General features: G+C 40.8%; 1 protein-coding gene across 3 annotated transcripts in view; it reads left to right on the top strand.

The window, feature by feature from the left end:
• The window catches only part of LOC132821964 (histone deacetylase complex subunit SAP130-like), a 55,741-nt gene that overhangs the window by 8,727 nt on the left and 28,514 nt on the right, over positions 1 to 18,500 (top strand). For all 3 annotated transcript variants that reach the window (XM_060834992.1, XM_060834990.1, XM_060834991.1), the window contains exons 4-13: positions 2,927 to 3,094; positions 3,225 to 3,357; positions 4,129 to 4,256; positions 5,379 to 5,503; positions 7,452 to 7,599; positions 8,568 to 8,658; positions 12,007 to 12,111; positions 13,111 to 13,252; positions 14,065 to 14,192; positions 16,803 to 17,111. In XM_060834992.1, the coding sequence (XP_060690975.1) occupies positions 2,927 to 3,094; positions 3,225 to 3,357; positions 4,129 to 4,256; positions 5,379 to 5,503; positions 7,452 to 7,599; positions 8,568 to 8,658; positions 12,007 to 12,111; positions 13,111 to 13,252; positions 14,065 to 14,192; positions 16,803 to 17,111 (1,477 nt within the window). The remainder of the gene's footprint in view (positions 1 to 2,926; positions 3,095 to 3,224; positions 3,358 to 4,128; positions 4,257 to 5,378; positions 5,504 to 7,451; positions 7,600 to 8,567; positions 8,659 to 12,006; positions 12,112 to 13,110; positions 13,253 to 14,064; positions 14,193 to 16,802; positions 17,112 to 18,500) is intronic.

The raw sequence follows: 18,500 nt of genomic DNA, 5'->3' as shown, positions 1-18,500 counted from the left end.
TGAGTGGCCATATGTTGTTTTCTTCTGCTTATGCAACCTGGACACTACTTAAATAGGTGATTTTTTTTTATTGTAGTTTTACCTGTACTTTCTGACTGGGGACTAGAGTTAACTGTAAGTTAGGTATTCCTGCCTTGTCTCATTTGTATTTGGGCCAGTAAGGCATGATCCATTTGACTTGCTTCAAAACAATAAAAGGAGTTCAAAGTGGTAGGTGTAGAGAAGTAGGTTTGAGGGCAAGTCTAAAACAAGGTGGCATCATAAAATTAGAGCCAGGCCATTAAAATTGAAACCTGGGAACAATTTCTGCCTTAGGATAATGGATATCTAAATGTTGTGTCTAGTGACCCTGAAGGAGTGAGACCTGAAACCATAACTCTGCTTTCTCTCTCCCTAGGTGCTACCAGACCTGAAATTCTCAGCAATTTCTGTTTTGGTTTCAGATTTCCAGCATCGGCAGTTCTTTGTTTTGTCTGAATGGAAATCTGTAACTGTCAGGGTAAAGCTGAAGACGCTGAGGTCAGCTGGAGTATTCAGTACTTGGATCAGTAGTTTTTTGTTTGGTAAGGATATTGTTAGAGGTAGATGGAGTGGAGGTACCAAGCACATTGGTGGTGCACCCGAGAGAAGCATTATGGCCACTTCTCATCCTTGCAGGCTGGCAATGGAATCAGGACTGCTCCAAAGTCGATGCAGTTGTCAACACAGACAAAAACAGAAATTGCTGGAGAAACTCAGCAGGTCTGACAGCATCTGTGGAAAGAAAGCCGAGTCAATCTTTCAGGTCGAGTGACCCTTCCTCAGAACTGGCAGTTGGCATCATGTTCTTTTGCATTCCAGCACCAGGAAGCTGAGTAGCATTGCTACTAGTAATTACAAAGCCCCTTGGAGCTTGTGCCTTGCTGAGGTTGGTGTGCTGCATGTGGCTCTTTCCAGTCCTTTGATTTTCAACATGATCATCAAGCTGGCTCGTTATCCCGAGTGAAGTCACGTCGCGATTCTTTCAGTGCTGCATCTGTCAGACGGGCTCAATTATTTCACAATGACTCATGCATCTCCTGGGATATTACTTGTAGTGAGTCAAAGAATATGGCAATTCTATTTGATACATTTTTTTTCTTGAGGAATGATTCCTGATGAGTTTTTTTTTATTAAGTTAACAGTTGAAAAACAATGACCCTTTGTACTAGGGGCACATTTTGAAGTCTGATTTATGCCATCATTGATTTTTAATACATTTATTTTCCAGGGACATGTTTGAATATAATGTAAGGTCTAGTAGGGCATGGTCCTTGTTGAAATTTGCCAGCTTTGTGAGTTAAATGACTATGGTGGAGGACTTCATTAACACATTGCCTCACTGAGGCATGGACCTGCTTGCTGCCTGACAGCATACTCAGGGAGCCTGTATTTTGAGCAGCTTGTCTGTGTGTTTCAATAGCTTATGTGACCTTACTTTTGTTTCCAGCAGTAAGCATATGGAATCCTTCCCAAAAATGAGGTTTTATTGCCATGTAGTAAATGTGGAGAGAAAGCAAAATGGAAACCTCAAAGGTTCTGAAGAAAGATAACTGGACTCAAAACATTAACTGTGCTTTGTCTTCACAGATGCTGACAGACCTGCTGAGATTTTCCAGCAATTGCTGTTTTTATTCCTATAACATTATGCTAGCCTAACCAGCTCTGATTCTTCCAAGTCAAGTACTCACTGGATGCCAACAGCATTGAGTTGTGGCATTTATTAAATTAGACAGGAGGTAGCTGTTGAATCTATGTTGGCTCCCTGCAAGAAAATCAAATCAATTCCATTGCCCTGCAGGTTTGGCTTCTTCCCGTATCCTTTTGAAATCATTCTTTATCTCTGCTTCCATTCCCTTGAGCTTGAAAATTCCACAGCAAATTTTTTCTTTAAATTGCCCCTCAAACTCCCACAGCTCTTGCCCAAAATCTTAAATATGTCTCTCTTGGTCTTTGTGCAATCAGCCAATAGGAACAATTTTTCCTTTTCTACCTTACTTGAATTGCCATAATCTGGTGTACTTTCATCAGATCTCCTGTCAACATTCTTCCTTCCAAGCAGAGCCTAGTTTTTCCACCCTAACCTGAAAACTAATATCCCTCAACGTTGCAGGATATTCTACTAAATCTGTTCTGTTTTTTGTCAAGAGCTCTTGTATCCTAAAGGGTAGTAACCAAGATTCTGTACTGTCTTTAGTTGGCATTAATCAGGGCTTTTTTTTTAAAAGGTTCAATATAAAGGCCCTGTTGTAATATTCAGTCCAAAAGAATACAGTAGTGTTGCCATAGTCTTACTAGTCAGATTGGTCTCTCATTCAAGAGACAACCAATGGTGGTTTAAGCTCAGGGTCTCGGATGAGGGAAGAGATTGAGAAGAATGGTCCTTCGTGGTAGCCTCAGCTAGTGTGGGAATTCAGTACCTCTCTCCATAAAACCTAAAATCCCAAATCTTTGTGAAACACTCTCCTAATATGTCCTGCCATTTTCAAAGACTGATTAACATGAACTTCTGGCTCCTTCTATTCCTGTATAGATTTTAAAACTGTAGCATTATAAGTTTATATTGCCTTTTCCTATCCCTCCTGCTAAAGTGTGTCACTTCAGATTGCTTTGTGTGAAATTCTTTTTGCCCTTTGCCTGCCTGTTTGTCTATCTGTTATGTTGTAAGTGATTGTATCACACTCTTGTTTGACTTTCAATTTTTTTCCTTGAGATCCACAGAATAACTGGTAACACCGCTGAGGTGGTTAAAGTGTTTGGAGGTACAGCACCCATGATACTATCTGTCTTGCTCCAAAGTACTTGTGAAAATTTTCAAACCAGCTAAATTCTTGCTGCCTTTTCCAGTCCCAGTATTGCCATTTTTTGCTCACCTGCACAAAGTTAGAAGGTAATTTTGTCTTCATAGACCACCCTGAAGCCCCCCTTGCCCAGTCGGCCCATTGCTCCGGCTCCGTCATCTGGCCTTGGACATTTGGCTGTTCCTCCGAAGGTTTCAGGACATGTGCCTGTTAGCATGGACGCAAGTGTAGCACAGGCCTCTGCAATCCCTGTGGCAACAATTAGTGGGCAGCAGGTAAGAGGACCAATCTCCTAACATGGCAATTCACAAGTGCACTCTCAAGCTCTTTAAACAAGGGCAAAGTATTTTATCCTGCAGTTGTCATTTCCATTGCTGACTTGACGCTGGATCATTTCATTACTAGGGGCATCCTAACATCCCTCATCTGATGGGTACCAACGTGCAAATGTCTATCATCCGAAACTCTGTTCCAGCTTCGCTCCATATTGGACCTTCCACAGCACAGCCACAGATGTTCTCATCGCATGTGCCAAGAGGTAGTGCATTAGGCCTAGTCTGTCTTTGTACATATTTCTGTAGAGTTTTGTGTGTGGAAATAAAGTAAAAGTAATGGATTGTTGCATTTAACTTCATAGATTAATTTTATGGTTTTTAATTAGGTTAAAAGTTGAAAGGTTGCATTGCCCAGTGGTCAACTGGGTGTATGACATTGATTAATACATACTCCCTTCTTTGTGTTTCTCATATTTGGGCTCAGGATACTTTATAAACTGTGCAGATGAGGTAACACCCATCATATTGTTCCAATAAAATTGCAGACATATTCATTTTCTCCTGTTTTTAGGTCCACAAGCTGAAACTGTCCTCGATACAGCCTGTTAAGCAATCTGTCCATTCTATAATGCAGTTTAAAGGCTAATCACGTTTGCCTGTCTTGGTGACATTGTCCCCCAGGGTCTGGGGTCTGTGAATGCAAGCCCTGCTTCACACATGGATCATAAACTATACTGACACTTCAGTGAAGTGTTGACTACTGCATACTAGATGAATCCACCTTGAATGAGTTTAAACTGAGATCCATCTGCCTACACTTTGGTAACTTGGAAGAACTATTGTAAATAGTCACGCTGCATTCCTGGTGCCTTGATACACTGGTAACCCTCCATTTCAGATTAACTGATCAGTCATTTCACATGTTTCCATGACTTTTCTGCACTAGAGTATATCTGGTCAGTACAGGAATTCCTTGCTGGTGAGCCCTGTTCAGATGCTTTTTACAGATTTTGAAATTGTGTTTTCATACATAGGTGCAGCAGTAGCAGCAGCAATATCGAGTTCCAAAGTAACTACGGTTTTGCGTCCTGCTCCGGCACCATTACCAACAGCTGGAAATCCTCAGACCGCTGTGCAGCATTCTCTGCACCTACCTATACAGGTAAGTACTTTACTTTGAGCTCTTTCTAAACTAAAGCCTTTTATTGTGATAGAATTGCAGAGCTCTTGAGATCTGGTAGGATGTGTGTTGTGGTGTTAAAGATAAAAGGCTTTACATTCAACAGACTTTCCAAAAGAAGGATCTGGATGAGATACAATTCTCAACTCTAAGCAAGACTGAAATACACCTCCAGAGGCTGTTAGCATGCTGAACTCTCTTAACCTCCCTGGTTGACCATTCCTGAGCTTGGGTTTTCTGCCCTGTGGTAGGCTGATCGTCAAGAATGTTTTTTCACCTCTTGTTTAGGTCCACCTCATCATGTCCACTGCTGTGAACCGTTCTCTACATCTTACACCTTCATCAGGTGTAAGGCGGATTCATGTAGTGTTCTCATTCTTTGGGTTCCCAACTCTGTTCTGCACAGCCTTGTACCCATCCTCATCCATATCCTCCAGCATCAAGTTCCACATGATTCCTTGCATTGTCCGTTCTGAATTTGACTGGTATCCTGTGGGTTCTATTGTTGGAGTTGGCAAGACCTTGAAATTCACTAGACTACTCCCAAGTAAAATGTGTTTACCTTGATTTATTTATTCATGGTGTTGCAGCATCTCACCACTCCTCCTTTTCTACCTTATCTAGTGCAACCTGAGATAAGATGATCTTCATCCTGCATTGCTCTAACTCTTTTTAGGGGGTGATGAGCATTGAATGCGTCCAAGGCCATGTCGCATTGTGTAGATTGGACAGCAGCTGTTGAGGAACCTATCATCTGAGCAGCTCCTGTTCTATCAAACTGAAAGAATACTTGTCTTCAATAGGTGTAATGATCTGGAAAGCAGTGTCTAAAGGGTGGTGGAGCAGATTCAACAGTCTCTCTCAAAAGAGAGCTGTTCGTATATTTGCAAAGGAAAAACTTTCAGGACTGTGTGGGGAGAGCTGGGAAGTGGCACTAAATGGATCAGTCTGTCAAAATGCTAGCGTGGATGTGATGGGTTTAATTGACCTCTGCTGTATGATTCTCTGATGAGTTAGCATCCAGTGTGTCAGCTCGTGCTGTTTGATATGCAGTGGCATTGCCTCACTGTTTTAAGTGTGTTAATTTTGAGTTTTGTTTTGCAGTCTCGCCCTCCTTCAACCACCTCTACAGCAATTCCTCCAGCAGTGGTAGCAACGGTATCTGCAACACGAGCCCAGTCTCCGGTCATTACGACAGCAGCAGCTCATGGGACAGATGTGGCACACAGGTAATTTCAGGAAATTAGAGAGCCAAGGAAACGTTTCTTATGAAACAGCCCTGCATGACTGAAGTTGGGCTTGTCTAATGCTCTGCTTATCTTTTAAGATGCCTGTTCTTTGCAGTCAATGTATTGCCCATGTAATATGTAGCAATTAATGTTTTAATGCTTTTTTTAAAAGGAACTGGAATTCAGCTGTTTGAGATGCAGTCAGAAGGTGACAGCTATTGATGTTGGAGTCTGTCCAGAATTTTGACAGTCCCACAAGAGAAATGAATCAGGGAACACTGCCTGAGACTTGGTCCATCTCTCAGGCTGTCAGTTGTTTAGAGTTGTGATGAATAGCATCCCTTTGTGGTCGTGGTTTTAAAAATTGGTAATTTGGTCTGCCTATTTATAACACTGAGTATTGTACTTATATTTCCAATCAACCTGTTCAGATGTTACTTCATACGTCTAGCAGGTGAGGCGTGAACCTGGGCCTCCAGGAGTAGGGAAACTAAATGTCCCACAAGAATTGCATCTTGTAATGTCATTCTGAAAAATGCTATTCTCGGCTGATTCTGAATGAGGGCGATTTGGAGATATAGATAATTGTCTATATCTGAGGAATGAACTATCATACCTATAACTAATGATTATCACTGGACATTATTATAAAACGTTGGGTAACTTTTAATACAGAGTTACTGTTAGACCAGAATTGCAGTCTGATAAGTCTCTGGGCAGACCCTATATAACGAATGCACTCCATTCTGGCTGTTGAACTTAAGGAAGGATGTTTGGCATTGGTGGGATTGCAACACATTGACCACAATGATACTGAGGCTGAAAAGGTTAATTTTAGATTTCTGTAGCATGGACTGCCCTGCATACCCTTGAAAATAAGAGATGGAGTGCTGACCTAATTGAGGTGCATGATTAAATTAAGGAGTTGTTCGGGTAGATCGTGTTATGGATTAGACCAGATCCCCTCAAAATATTTTAAGAAGGTAGCCTAGACCGTAACATTTTCTTATTTGCAAGATAGGCATGAAGTACCATGTTCAGCTGCAATACAATCGGTCAAACTACTTGGCGTTAAGCAAAACACAATTTATTTAAACACTGTAGTTAAAATACTTCGGAAAAAAATGAAGAATTTAGAGTAAGAAGTATTGGAAAACTTAACTGATTTGTAGATATAGCAACTATAAACTAGTATAGTAACACCTCATAAATACACCCCTTGGTAAAAAGGAAAAATCGGATGCGGATTCTCACATGCATTTCTCTCATCCAGGAGGAAAAAAAATCGAGAAAGCTCAAAGAAAGTAGCAGCCACGAGACAGTCACTGAAGCTTCCAACCATTTTGAGATCCCAAATGCTGCTTCTACTACTGAAATAAATAAAATCCAGGAATCTGGATCTGAGAGAGCTGGCCACATCCAATCAGGCTGTTCCTTTTTAAAAAAAACTTGAGGCCTCCCAAGCTATTTACTCAAGAAATCTTTAGTAGTCCGTTTGATAACTGTACTTTACAATCCCTCTTCAAAAAAAAACCAGGACAAAGTAACAGTGATAGCATCATCACAAAAGAAAACGTTCTCTCTGCAGGGCAAATCTTGAGCAAGGGGGCATAACCTTAAAATTAGAGCACGGTTGGTCAGGGATGTTGTCAAGAAGCACACCTTCACAAAATGCAGAAACATAATCTTTGGTTGGAGTTGGGAGTCAATTGAAGATGTCAAAATTAAACTGGATTTTTGTTCCTTAAGTTACATAATTAAGATGTTGTTAGTGAAGTTGAGATACAGATCGATTGCAAGCGATTTGAATGGTGGACCAGCCTTGAACGGCTGAACCACTATCTCCTGCTCCTATGATTATGCTCCAAACCTGATTATCTGTCACTAGATATTCAAACTGCGATCTCTTGTCTGATTTTTGTTACTTTCCTCCCTCTATCCTCTGCAGTCGACCAGCACTGACCATCCAACCTCACCCATCTGCTGCTACAATTAGCATCCAGCGCACACAGCAATCCAGGGATACAACAGCTCGAATAACATTACCTTCCCACCCTGCAGTGGCTGCCCAGAAACCACAGCTTCACATTACACAGGTAAAGTATCCAGCACTCCTCCCCTTCCCTCCCACATGGGTTTGCTGCACCAAGAGTTACCAGGGCCAATCCCAACACCCACCCAATACTCCTTGAGACTCTTCCACTTTGATCCAAGTTTTAAGCATTATTTCAGAAATGGCATGTCTCTGTAGCATGGTCAATTATTGCTTTAGAATCAACCCCAGTATAATTTAACTGGAGTGTGAGGGTCAGTTGACTTTCTTGTTCTTGCCCCATTAGATCACTAACTTTGCACCATGTTCTTGTTTGCAAGTCAGGTGATTGTAAATTAAGTATCTTCAAGTTGGTTCAGAAGTGGAAGATGTTATGCATTTGAGACAAATCTTTTGAGACCCTTGTGCACCTAGTCATGTCTGCACAAAGTACTGGCTGCTTTGCTGAAGCAAATCTCCAATGTCTTTGTAATTGGGGGCATTTGTCAGGCTGTGATGAGCAAACAAGTAGGACTCATTGGATTGATGGACAAAACAGCCACTTTCTGTGAATGTGATTTTTGACACATTCCTACACAGGGAAACTCTTGTATGTGTTTATTTGCAGGATAGTTTCTGCAGCAGCATAGCCATTAATGGTTCTTAAGCTATCATTGCTTTTTCAATGGAATAATTTTTTTTTTAAACAGATTAGCTGGAAAGCATTGAGTGTGTTCAGAACTGATGTGCTTCAGCAGCACTGGTTGTAGCCAGTGAATAATGTCAACAACAGCATACTATTTTGCCATCATGGCAGAGCTACTTGTGTTCTCAAGCTGACCACTGTCACCTATTCATAATGCAAGGTCTAGTTGAGCTGGCTTGACGTTTTTGTTTTGTAGCGTGTTATATTTTGTGCTTATATCAAAATGGCTTTGTTCCTGTTGTTCGTCAGCTATTAGAAATAGAGTTGAAACCAGAGCTTATAATGTTGTCATCCTCAAGACCAACAAACCAGTTCTCTTTCAACAGAAAACAATGTTCAGTACCGGGACGCCAGTTGCTGCTGCCACTGTGGCACCCATACTCTCCACAAATTCAATCCCCTCTACTACAAGTCAGGGTGAGTACCTGGTTTCTGAAAAACAATGCTATTGTACATTTGCTCTAGAGATTTCATCTTAGACTGACTGACTGTTGACTGCTCTTTAAATTAAGATTACTCTGATAAGAGCAGAGAGAGAAACATACTTGACCTCAACGAGAGTCACGGTATAGGTCTGTTTAAAAATAAAATCATGTACCGAGACTTCTGGGTATAGTTGCTGCCTTTCAATTCAAATTTGGGTTCCCATTGTTTAATCATCACAAGCCTAAAAGCAAAGCATCTCCAGGCACATTTTAAAACATAGCCTCCTTGAATGAGTTAAGTAAACAATAAAAGTACAGCCACGTGCTGATACCTTCAATATAGAAATTTTCTGGAGATAGAATTCCTTTTCTCAATTGTACAGTAATCTTCAATAAGGTTTCCTCCTTATCACAGTACTGAATCCATGCTATCAAAGTCACAAATGATATCTTATGTGACTGCGGTAAAGATAAACTATCCTTCTCATCCTCGACGTGTCAGCCTTTGATGCATTATCATCTTCCAGTGCCTTTCCACTGCCATCCACCTGTGTGAGACTGTACTCCCTTGGCTCTGTCCCTATTCAGCTAATTGTTGACCAAAAATCCTTGCTGTGGTGTCCGTTCCTGGTCCTGCACAATTAACCTCTGGTGTCATCTCAAGGTCTGTCTTTAGCTCCCTTCTGTTTACCAGCTATGTTCTCTAAGTGGCATCATTTGAATCTTAAAGACTATTTTCGTATTCTATTGCACTACCACTCTACCAAAATTATCAGCTTGCTGGTGATGCATTCATTACTGGATGAATAGAATTTCTTCCAGTAAAATATTGGAAAGAATACGTCCATTGTTTTCAGACTCAGTCCAAACTCTATTCCATTTGCCACCAATTCTGTTCTTCCAGGCATCTGTCTTCACCTTGTTAACCCTGAGATAAGCAATTTTGAATAGTATGTTTGCTTGCTGAACTGGTAGATTTGTTCTCAGGCATTTCATCACCACGCTAGGTAACATGATCAGTGAGTTTTTGGTGAAGAGCTAGTGTTCTGTCCTGCTTTCTATCTGTTAAGGCGGGCGATCTCATTTCCGGTTCTTTTTCTCAAAGATTGATAAATGGGGTCCAAATCAATATGTTTATTGATGGAGTTCTGGTCTGAATGCCAGCCTCTAGGAATTCCTGTGTGGATTTCTGTTTAGCCTGTCCTAGGATGGATGTGTTGTCCCAGTCGAAGTAATGTCCTCCTTCGCCTGTATGTAAGGATATTAGTGATAGCTAGTCATGTCTTTTGGTGGCTAGTTTTCTGCCTGTCTGTCCAATATAGTGTTTGTTGCAACAGGCAGAAATCTAGCCAACCAAAGACATGACCAGCTATCACTAGTATCCTTACACATAGATGATGAAGGACACCACTTCGACTGGGACAACACATCCATCCCAGGACAGGCTAAACAGAGACGCATGGGAATTCCTAGAGACTGTCCTTTTACAAAGCTGGATATGAGCCATGCCTACCTGCAATTGTGACTGGATGAGGAGTGCCAGAAGTACCCAAACTTCATACCCATGAGGTATTTATATCAATATACAAGTCTGCCATTTGGGGTATCATCAGCCTGCACCCTTTTCCCGAAGATCATGGAGAACGTTTTACAAGGGCGACCCCAGGCATCCATTTATCTGGATGACGTTCTAATAATGGGAAAGACCAATAAAGAGCACTTGGACATAGTGTTTAAATGTTTTGCCAAGGCAGGTGTATGCCTTAGAAAGGTTATGCCGTTGGGGAAGAAAAGGTATCTCCACAGTTCGAGGGACTGACTCCGAGCTGGCTGGCCACAGCCAGTGTACTGTGCACAAGTAAATAAAAGGTGATTTGGTGATGGGATACTGGTCCTTGATGCAGTTATTTCAGGAATGTAAACAAGTAGCCATATCATTGGACAGATTGATTTGGCATTTGAGATGTGGCTGAGATAGAATCTGACAGTGTGGAAGCAGGCCATTTGGCTCATCGAGTCCACACCGACTTCTTTGAAGAGCATCCCACCCAGACCTACCACTGTAATCCTGCATTTTCCATGACTGACCCACCTAGCTTGGGCACTATAGGCAGCTTATCACAGCCAGTCCACCTAACCTGCACATCTTTGGACTGTGTGTGGAAACTGGAGTGACCAGAGAAAACCCACACAGGCACAGCGTGTGCATGCTCCATGAAGTCACCTATGGGTGGAATTGAACCTGGGTTCCTGGTGCAGTGAAGCAGCATTGCTAACCAGTGAGCCACCGTGCCGCCCTTGAGATTGTGTTGTTTTCCAGTATAGTGGTAATGTCCCTACCTCTGGTTTGGGTTCAAGTCCCACCTCCAGAAGTATGTGATAACAACTCCAACTTAGAAAATAGCTCCAGTGTAATGGTCATTATTTGAATCCAGGCTTGATAGATTTTTGAGTGATGAGTGTTCAATTGGTTCATTTTGGTAAAGCAGGAAATTGAGGCCAGCATGGTCCGTTGCCAATGATTAGGGTTGCAATCTTATTATTCTGAAGCTAAACATTAAATTGTTGTTCAAGTTTGTGTGGCTGTGGTTCTTATTTGTATTCCATGTTCCGTACAGCAGTTTCAAAGCTTCAGATGGTAAAGCTATATTTAAACTAGTCACTAAAATGCTCTTCCTGCCTTTGTCACAAGTCACAACACACGTATAATGCTCCAGCATACCAGTAGATGGGAAAGACTGGAATCCCAGTAAAGGACTAACTTACATACTCGTATCAAAAATGGCCGATGTGTGATATTGTTTCCAGCACTTAAATCTGTTTTTGCTGCATATCAATGCTGGATATCTTAGCGTTAATCCTTTTTCAAATGTAGGCTGAACATGGTTGTGAAAAGGAAGTGCCAACATTCATACTTCTGGTCTTGGTCTGTTGTGCAGCACAGTTCAATGGCTAGAATAATGCTCGATGTTTAGCAGAATCTGTTGCTTCAATTGCCTTTGCACTGTGGAAAGTTTTAGGCTTCCTACACTAACAGAGAAAGCAAAGTTTTGTGAGAATTTATTGTGAAACAAATAGAAGGAAATCAAAACCTGAACCATTAGTATATTTAAAAACAGATCTTTTAAATGGTGTTTTGTTTCCAGCTAAACGATAAGACAAGGAAGTTGGATAAAAAACATTTTTTCCCTCATTTTTGTTGTGTTTCTATATCTCCAACTTAATTTAATCTATATGTTGTCATCTGAGAGGTTGCCTTCCTTAGGGAAGAGATATCATTGGCTGTCTGTCCACTTTACTGATATTTTCACTGTTCACAATCCCCCTTTTACTTTTACAGGTGCTGTTTCCCATGCTCAAGTGACCAGCAGTACAATTGTTAACATGACAATGGCCTCTCACACACCACACGCTCCTGTGGTCACCACTTCTACTATTCCTGTTGGTGAGTCAACATCACTGAACCCCAAACTCCTAGTTGAAAGGAATTTGATTCAACCCAAGCCTGGGCTGGTGTTAGGAGATTGGAAGTGTTCACATGCAAGCTTCAGGTTTCTGTTATGGTTGATAGCAGCCTCCAGAGACTGGTGGAATAATGTATTGAATGACAATGTCAAACTTAGCATTTAGCGGACTTTATTAGAACGGCCCTTCCTATACAAGTGAACTGGTGACCCGACAATGTGATAAAAGTATAGATGGATAGAAAAAAAACTGCTTCATTTCTCAGTTGACATGGTATAGAAACAGAAAAGTTATGACTCAGAAGGATGCCATTTGGCCACTATGTCTGTGTTGACTGAAAACAAAAATGCAATATGTTCCACCTTCCAGCTCTTGGTCTGCACCTCTGTAAATTGTGGCACATCTTTTAAATTCAAGGCTTATTATTATTTTAGATGCCATAATTAAATCTCTTGTCAGCCTTTCTTCCAAGGAAGACAAATCCAAACTAGTCAATCTGTCTTCATGGCTGAAAGTTTCCATTCCTGGCAACACTCTATAAATTCCTTCCCTAGGGGCATGTGGATCACACCACAGCTGGTGGATTGCAGCGGTTCAAGAAGGCAGCTCACTACCACCACCTCAATGGCAACTTGGAACAGGCATAAATGTTGGCCCGTCAGTGATGCCCACATCCCACTAATGAATTAACAAAAATCTCCTTTATTCCTTTCTAGTACAATCACATTGTAATGTGGTGCACTGTATACTGCAATAGTGCACTGAAATAAGAGTGATCCATTTCTGAGATGCTTAGAGATGGAATCTTGCTATTTTCTAATCTTGCGCCAGGGTTTGATTTTATAGGTAGGGTGTATGTAAATTCATCTGCTCATCCACAACAACTTTGGAAAAGTTACAGTAACCCTGGAAATCTGGCATAGGCAAAAAGGACTACAATCTTCACCACTGACATCTGCTATTTTGTTTTGTGTTGCAGCAAAAGTGGTTCCTCAACCAATAACCCACACGTCCCCAAGGATCCAGCCTGACTATACAACAGAAAGAGGAAATCTGATCCCCATTCCTGGTCACAGGGCCTCGCCTAACCCTGTTACCATGGAAACACGAACTGAGAACAGGTAAGCTGTCCGGCAGAGCTATGATCTCCAGTGTTTGATTCGATAGGCTAGAAGCCCAAGTGAAGATCTTTGAAGGTGTCCAGACATAATGTAGTTGATTTATGTCAAGGTTTTCCACTTGTACCTCTGCCATTCCCATCCTTCTGAGGTTGCTGACTTATTTTTGTCCGTAGCTACAGACATGACTTGAGATACTTGAGTGGCCCTAACTGTAGCATGAAGAGGGCAATGTCTGTCATGATGTCTCCCTTTTCTCTCTCTCCACGCACCCTCTGTTTCTCCCCTCTTTCCTACACCATGCTCCAAATTTAGGATTGATTAGGATGCGATTGTCTCTCCAGTGCTTTGCACACGATTTAAGGAACCTGATCAAAGAACATAATCCATTGTTTGTGTTCACAGATTGGCAATTTGACCTCTATTTTCTAATCAACCTGTTCAGACCTGGAAGGACTAGAACCCAGGCCTTTCGGGTCCAAGGGTAGGGACACTACAACTGTGCCATGAGCTGCCCCTGAACGTTTCTTTTAACATCTTTTTTTCTAATAAATTTATTTGGTGATATTATTACATCCATCTGGAGCAGATGGGACTTGAACCTCAGTCTCTTAGTCCAGAGATAGGGGATTGTACCAGTTTGACAAGGTGACCAATTCAATTAGAAGCATTTGAACGTACTGAAACCTAAGTAAACCTGTAGAGGTTCGTTCTAAATTTAAATGGTCTAGTCTCGGATCAGTTTGTGAAACCTTTTGGAATTGCTGCTAATTAAGATCAACTTACTATTATAATTTATTTTCCTTGCCATCCAGACAAGTATCTATGCAGTTCCAGTATTATCTGCCAGCTTACCCACCATCAGCTGCCATTCCTGGCTACTCAACACTGGCACATACCTTTCCGATAAGCAGTACAGTGTCTACAATACGCCAGTACCCAGGTATGGATCTGTTGCATTAATTTATTTGTGTATTTTTACAGTAGCCAGGATGGGAATGAATATGGAACAATGAGCTGTCAGAGGTGTTGAGTCAAGGGAGTGTTGAAAGCTCAAATAATAAATGCTGGAAGTAACCAGCAGGTCAGACAACTGGGGAGAATGAAGCAGTGTTAATGTTTCAGATTGCTGACTGGCTTTGAAATGTTTTTGCTGTGCAATGTAAACTCTTTCTCTTTCCAAACATGTGCCCTTGAGCTGTTAGTTTTAATTGGTTCTGCTGACATGTAAGAAATTGGATGTCCCAGGAGATGTATTTTTCTGTCTTGCAGGCAGGTTGTGACAATCTAATCATACTCTGTAAATGCTGCAGTTTAAGGAATAACCTCATCTCACTCTATTTTAAGGAATAACCTATTCACACATTGTTTCTGGAAATAATCTAATCACTTTACATTGATTTTGGGTGGCATGTGACAATGGGGGACTGTCAGCGGATTGTATCTTGCATGCATGACTGACTGTGATGTAAAATCCTGTATAAAGGGAGGATGGTTCTCTTGTTCGGGGAGCCTTGCTTGACGCAGTGTCAAGCATTGCGAAGAGTGTTAACTGATCCTCCAGAAGCTTGTACTTGCTGAAATAAATCCTGGCTGTTCACAGACGTTGGCTTATTGCAGTAGCATCAAGTGTGTATGAATCTCAAGAAGGGGACCTAACACCCTGATCTACTTAACATTGCTAGGATTAACTGTCTACACTTCACACTTCTAGCATGCTTTTTATATAATTCATTAAAGTTGAGTTTCTTGGCTGAATTAACTTAAATTTCTGAGGTTTGATTTTAACTCCTATTTTGTCAGCAGCTTCCTTGAATTCTGCTTCTAAGTCAGTCTACTTGAAATCATACAGTATTGAGCTCCCAAAGATACATATATGCACTTAAAAACATGACAGCACCTTACTGGATTTTAAATCTTGCAATGCCTTTCAGAAAGAATCCGGCTTAATTGAAAGCATGCATTTTGGCTGACCTAATTTCCTGCACTAAATTTCGCCACAGGTTTAATGACTAATCAATAATAAGTATTCATGTGATTATTAATTGCACAATAATTAGCTTGAACATTTAACATCAAATGTTATGAAGCTATGTGCCTGTGATCTTTGCATTATTCCCGTTGAAGTGAAATAAAATGTCTCATTTTAAATGTCACGAAACAACCTTGTAATTTTCTCTTTAATTATGATAGAAAGCTGCTTGATGTGCTTCATGCTGTTGTCAAAAATTCCAACAGTAAGTCAGTGTGGATATTAAGTTGAAATTTAGATAAGATCGCTTTGACATTTGATGTTACACTTAGTGACAAGTTGTGCTGTCCTTATTGTTAATGGAAATTCTTTACTTAATTCAGTGCATCTCCTGGAGAGAGATTTTTAGACTAGGCTGGGCTCCATAACCACAGATGTTCTTGCATCTTCAGTAAATTCGGAAAACTTAATTTCTGCGGTTCCAAAAGTGTATTTTGTGTGTGTGTGTAAATGGCATGTTAAATAGACTATTCTGTTGATTTTTAAACCACACTTTTTTTTTTAACTTCATCAATTTTTTAAAAATGAAGTACCGCTGTTAAATGAACCCAAGCTCCAAAGTGCAGACTGCATCCTGGTGAAACTCAACGGGAACTGACATCTCTCTAGTACCTTCTACAAGTGGCTGATGATCTTGTCAGTCTGATTATCTCGAGATTTTATTTTCTCTGACTGGGCAAGCTTGTCTGATCCAGCTGGATATCTGGAGAGTGATCAGGAAGTTATTTTCTTGTTTCTCTTTTCACCCACCTCTTTCCATTGGGTTCTGAGGTCAGTTGAAGGTATTTGTCCGCTCTTGTGATTAATCCTTCACCAGATGCAGTGATATTAAAACTGAGATTACCTGTGTCTTTGACTTGTGCTACACTAGATATTGCTGTTATTCAGAGGCATCAGATTTTAGGTGTAATAAAAATAAAAATTGCTGGAAAAGTTCAGATCAGTCAGTATCTGTTTAGAGAGTAATAGCTAATGTTTTTAGCCTCTGATGACTCCTCTTTAGAACAGTTTGAGATTAGTTATGGCCAGTGACTGGGCTATTTGTTTTTATGATTTCCACTTAACTACATCAGTTTCAGGTTAGAGGGGAAAGAATAAAAGGGAGCCTGAGGGGCAACATTTTTTTAAGAGGGTGGTATGCAGAAGTGGTTGAGGTGGATACATTAACAACAATTAAAAGGCATTTGGACAAATACATGGAAAGGAAAGATTTAGAAGGATATGGGCTAAGTGCAGGGAAATGGGATTAGAGTTAATGGACATTTTGGTTGGCATGGATCAGTTTGGGCCTGTCTCTATGCTGTAGAACTCTGACTTAATATATGCTTTTAAAAGACTAATTTGCAGGGCAATGGAGAAAGGGCTTGGTGTGTGACTGAATTGGAAAGTTGTTTCCAAGAATGGGCAACTTGGGCTGAATGGTCTCCTTCGGTCTTGAAAGGTTCTAAAATGTCTTTGTAAACCACGAACCTCCTGAATAAGTTTATATGTTTAAAGAATGATTTCCAATCTTTGTCTCAGTTTCAGCACAAACACCGAGTTCCGTGTCTGCAGCAGCCATTGCAGCTCAGGCGGGTGTGGGTGTGGCCTCCACTGTCCATCTGAACCCCATGCAGCTGATGACAGTCGACACCACCCATGCACGTCACATTCAGGGGCTTCAGCCTGCGTCAATTGGTGCCCAGGGCCTTCAGCCTACTTCAATCGGTCCCCAAGGGATTCAGCCAGCTCCACTTGGGACACAGGGGATTCAGTCAACATCTATCAGCACTCAAGCTATGCAACCTGCACCACTTGGTCCTCAACAGACCACTGAGAACAAACCACCAGGTAAAGGGAAAGCTGCGTTTTGAATAATTAATGAATTTAACATACCGCTGCACAGCGCATAGAAACAGTCGTTAGCAAGCGATACATCCTGAATGTATCTTAAATAAGTGAAGCGATTGTGGCCGAATTTTTGATGTTTTTGCTGTATCTTGATAATTTTAACATTGGCAGCAAGATAGACTTGCATGTCCACATAAGTAAATGATTTGAATTGTTTGAAAAAGCAATTAACAGTTAGGTTACATCTTTGCCTTATAAATGGAGGCAAAGTATAAAAGCGAGGAAATCATGGTGAACTTTTATAAGTTTCTGGTTCGGCCTCAGCACGATCATTGTGTTCAGTTTTGGTAGCACACTTCAGGAAGAATGTGAAGTCCTTGAAGGTGCTGCTGAGAAGATTTATTAGAATGGTACTGGGGATAAGAAACTTCACTTACATAGCGGATTGTTCTTCTTGGAGTAGAGAAGTGTGTATGGAAAATTTACTAGAGGTGTTGAAAATGGTTAAGGATTTGATTAAAATAAGCATGGAGAATTCTTGGTGGGAAGATCAGTAACCAGAGGGGAAAGATTGAACATAATTGCTAAGACAACTGGTAGGATAGTTTGAATTTTTTGATTTTAAACGTATTGAATTGATATTTAGGATTCACTGTTTGAAAGGGCAGTGAAAGTAGAAATTGGAGTTACTTTCAGAAGAGAATTGAAGTAACGGGCATGTTGACTCATCATAAAAGGGCTAATGCAATCTTTAGAAAATTTTATTCTGATTTATATAAATCGCAGGATTGTGAAGACAGGACTAGGAGGATGCAATCATTTTTGAAAAATTTGACCTTTCCGGGCCTAACTCCGGAACAGGTATCGGTCTTAAATGCTCCCGTAACAGTCCAAGAAATACTTGACGCAATCAGGCAACTTCAGAGCGGTAAGGAATCTGGCCCAGATGGTTTTCAAGCTGAATTCTATGAAGAATTTATAGGAATATTGGCTGGTCCACTTATGGACATGTATAACTACACATACAGTCAGGGCTGTCTCCTGCCTTCATTGAAAGAGGCAAATATCTCTCTTATCCTTCAAGGAAAGGATCCAGAAGATTGTGCGTCATACAGACCAATATCCTTGCTAATTGTAGATTTTAAAATCCTTTTTAAAACGTTAGCATTGAGACTAGAAAGGGTGTTGCCACATATCATAAAGGAGGATCAGACGGGGTTCATTAAGGGCCGTAGGTCATCCAATAATATTAAAATGGTTTTGAATATGATTCAAGCCTGCCATCAGGGAAAGATACCAGGAGTAGTAGTCTCATTAGATGCGGAAAAGGCATTTGATAGGGTTGAATGGTCACTTTGTTTTACAAATTGGAAAGGTTTGGCGTTGGAA

This window comes from Hemiscyllium ocellatum, chromosome 13 (genome assembly GCF_020745735.1).
Source record: "Hemiscyllium ocellatum isolate sHemOce1 chromosome 13, sHemOce1.pat.X.cur, whole genome shotgun sequence".
Classification (NCBI taxonomy): Eukaryota; Metazoa; Chordata; class Chondrichthyes; order Orectolobiformes; family Hemiscylliidae; genus Hemiscyllium; species Hemiscyllium ocellatum.
This window is presented reverse-complemented; position numbering and strand designations above follow the sequence as displayed.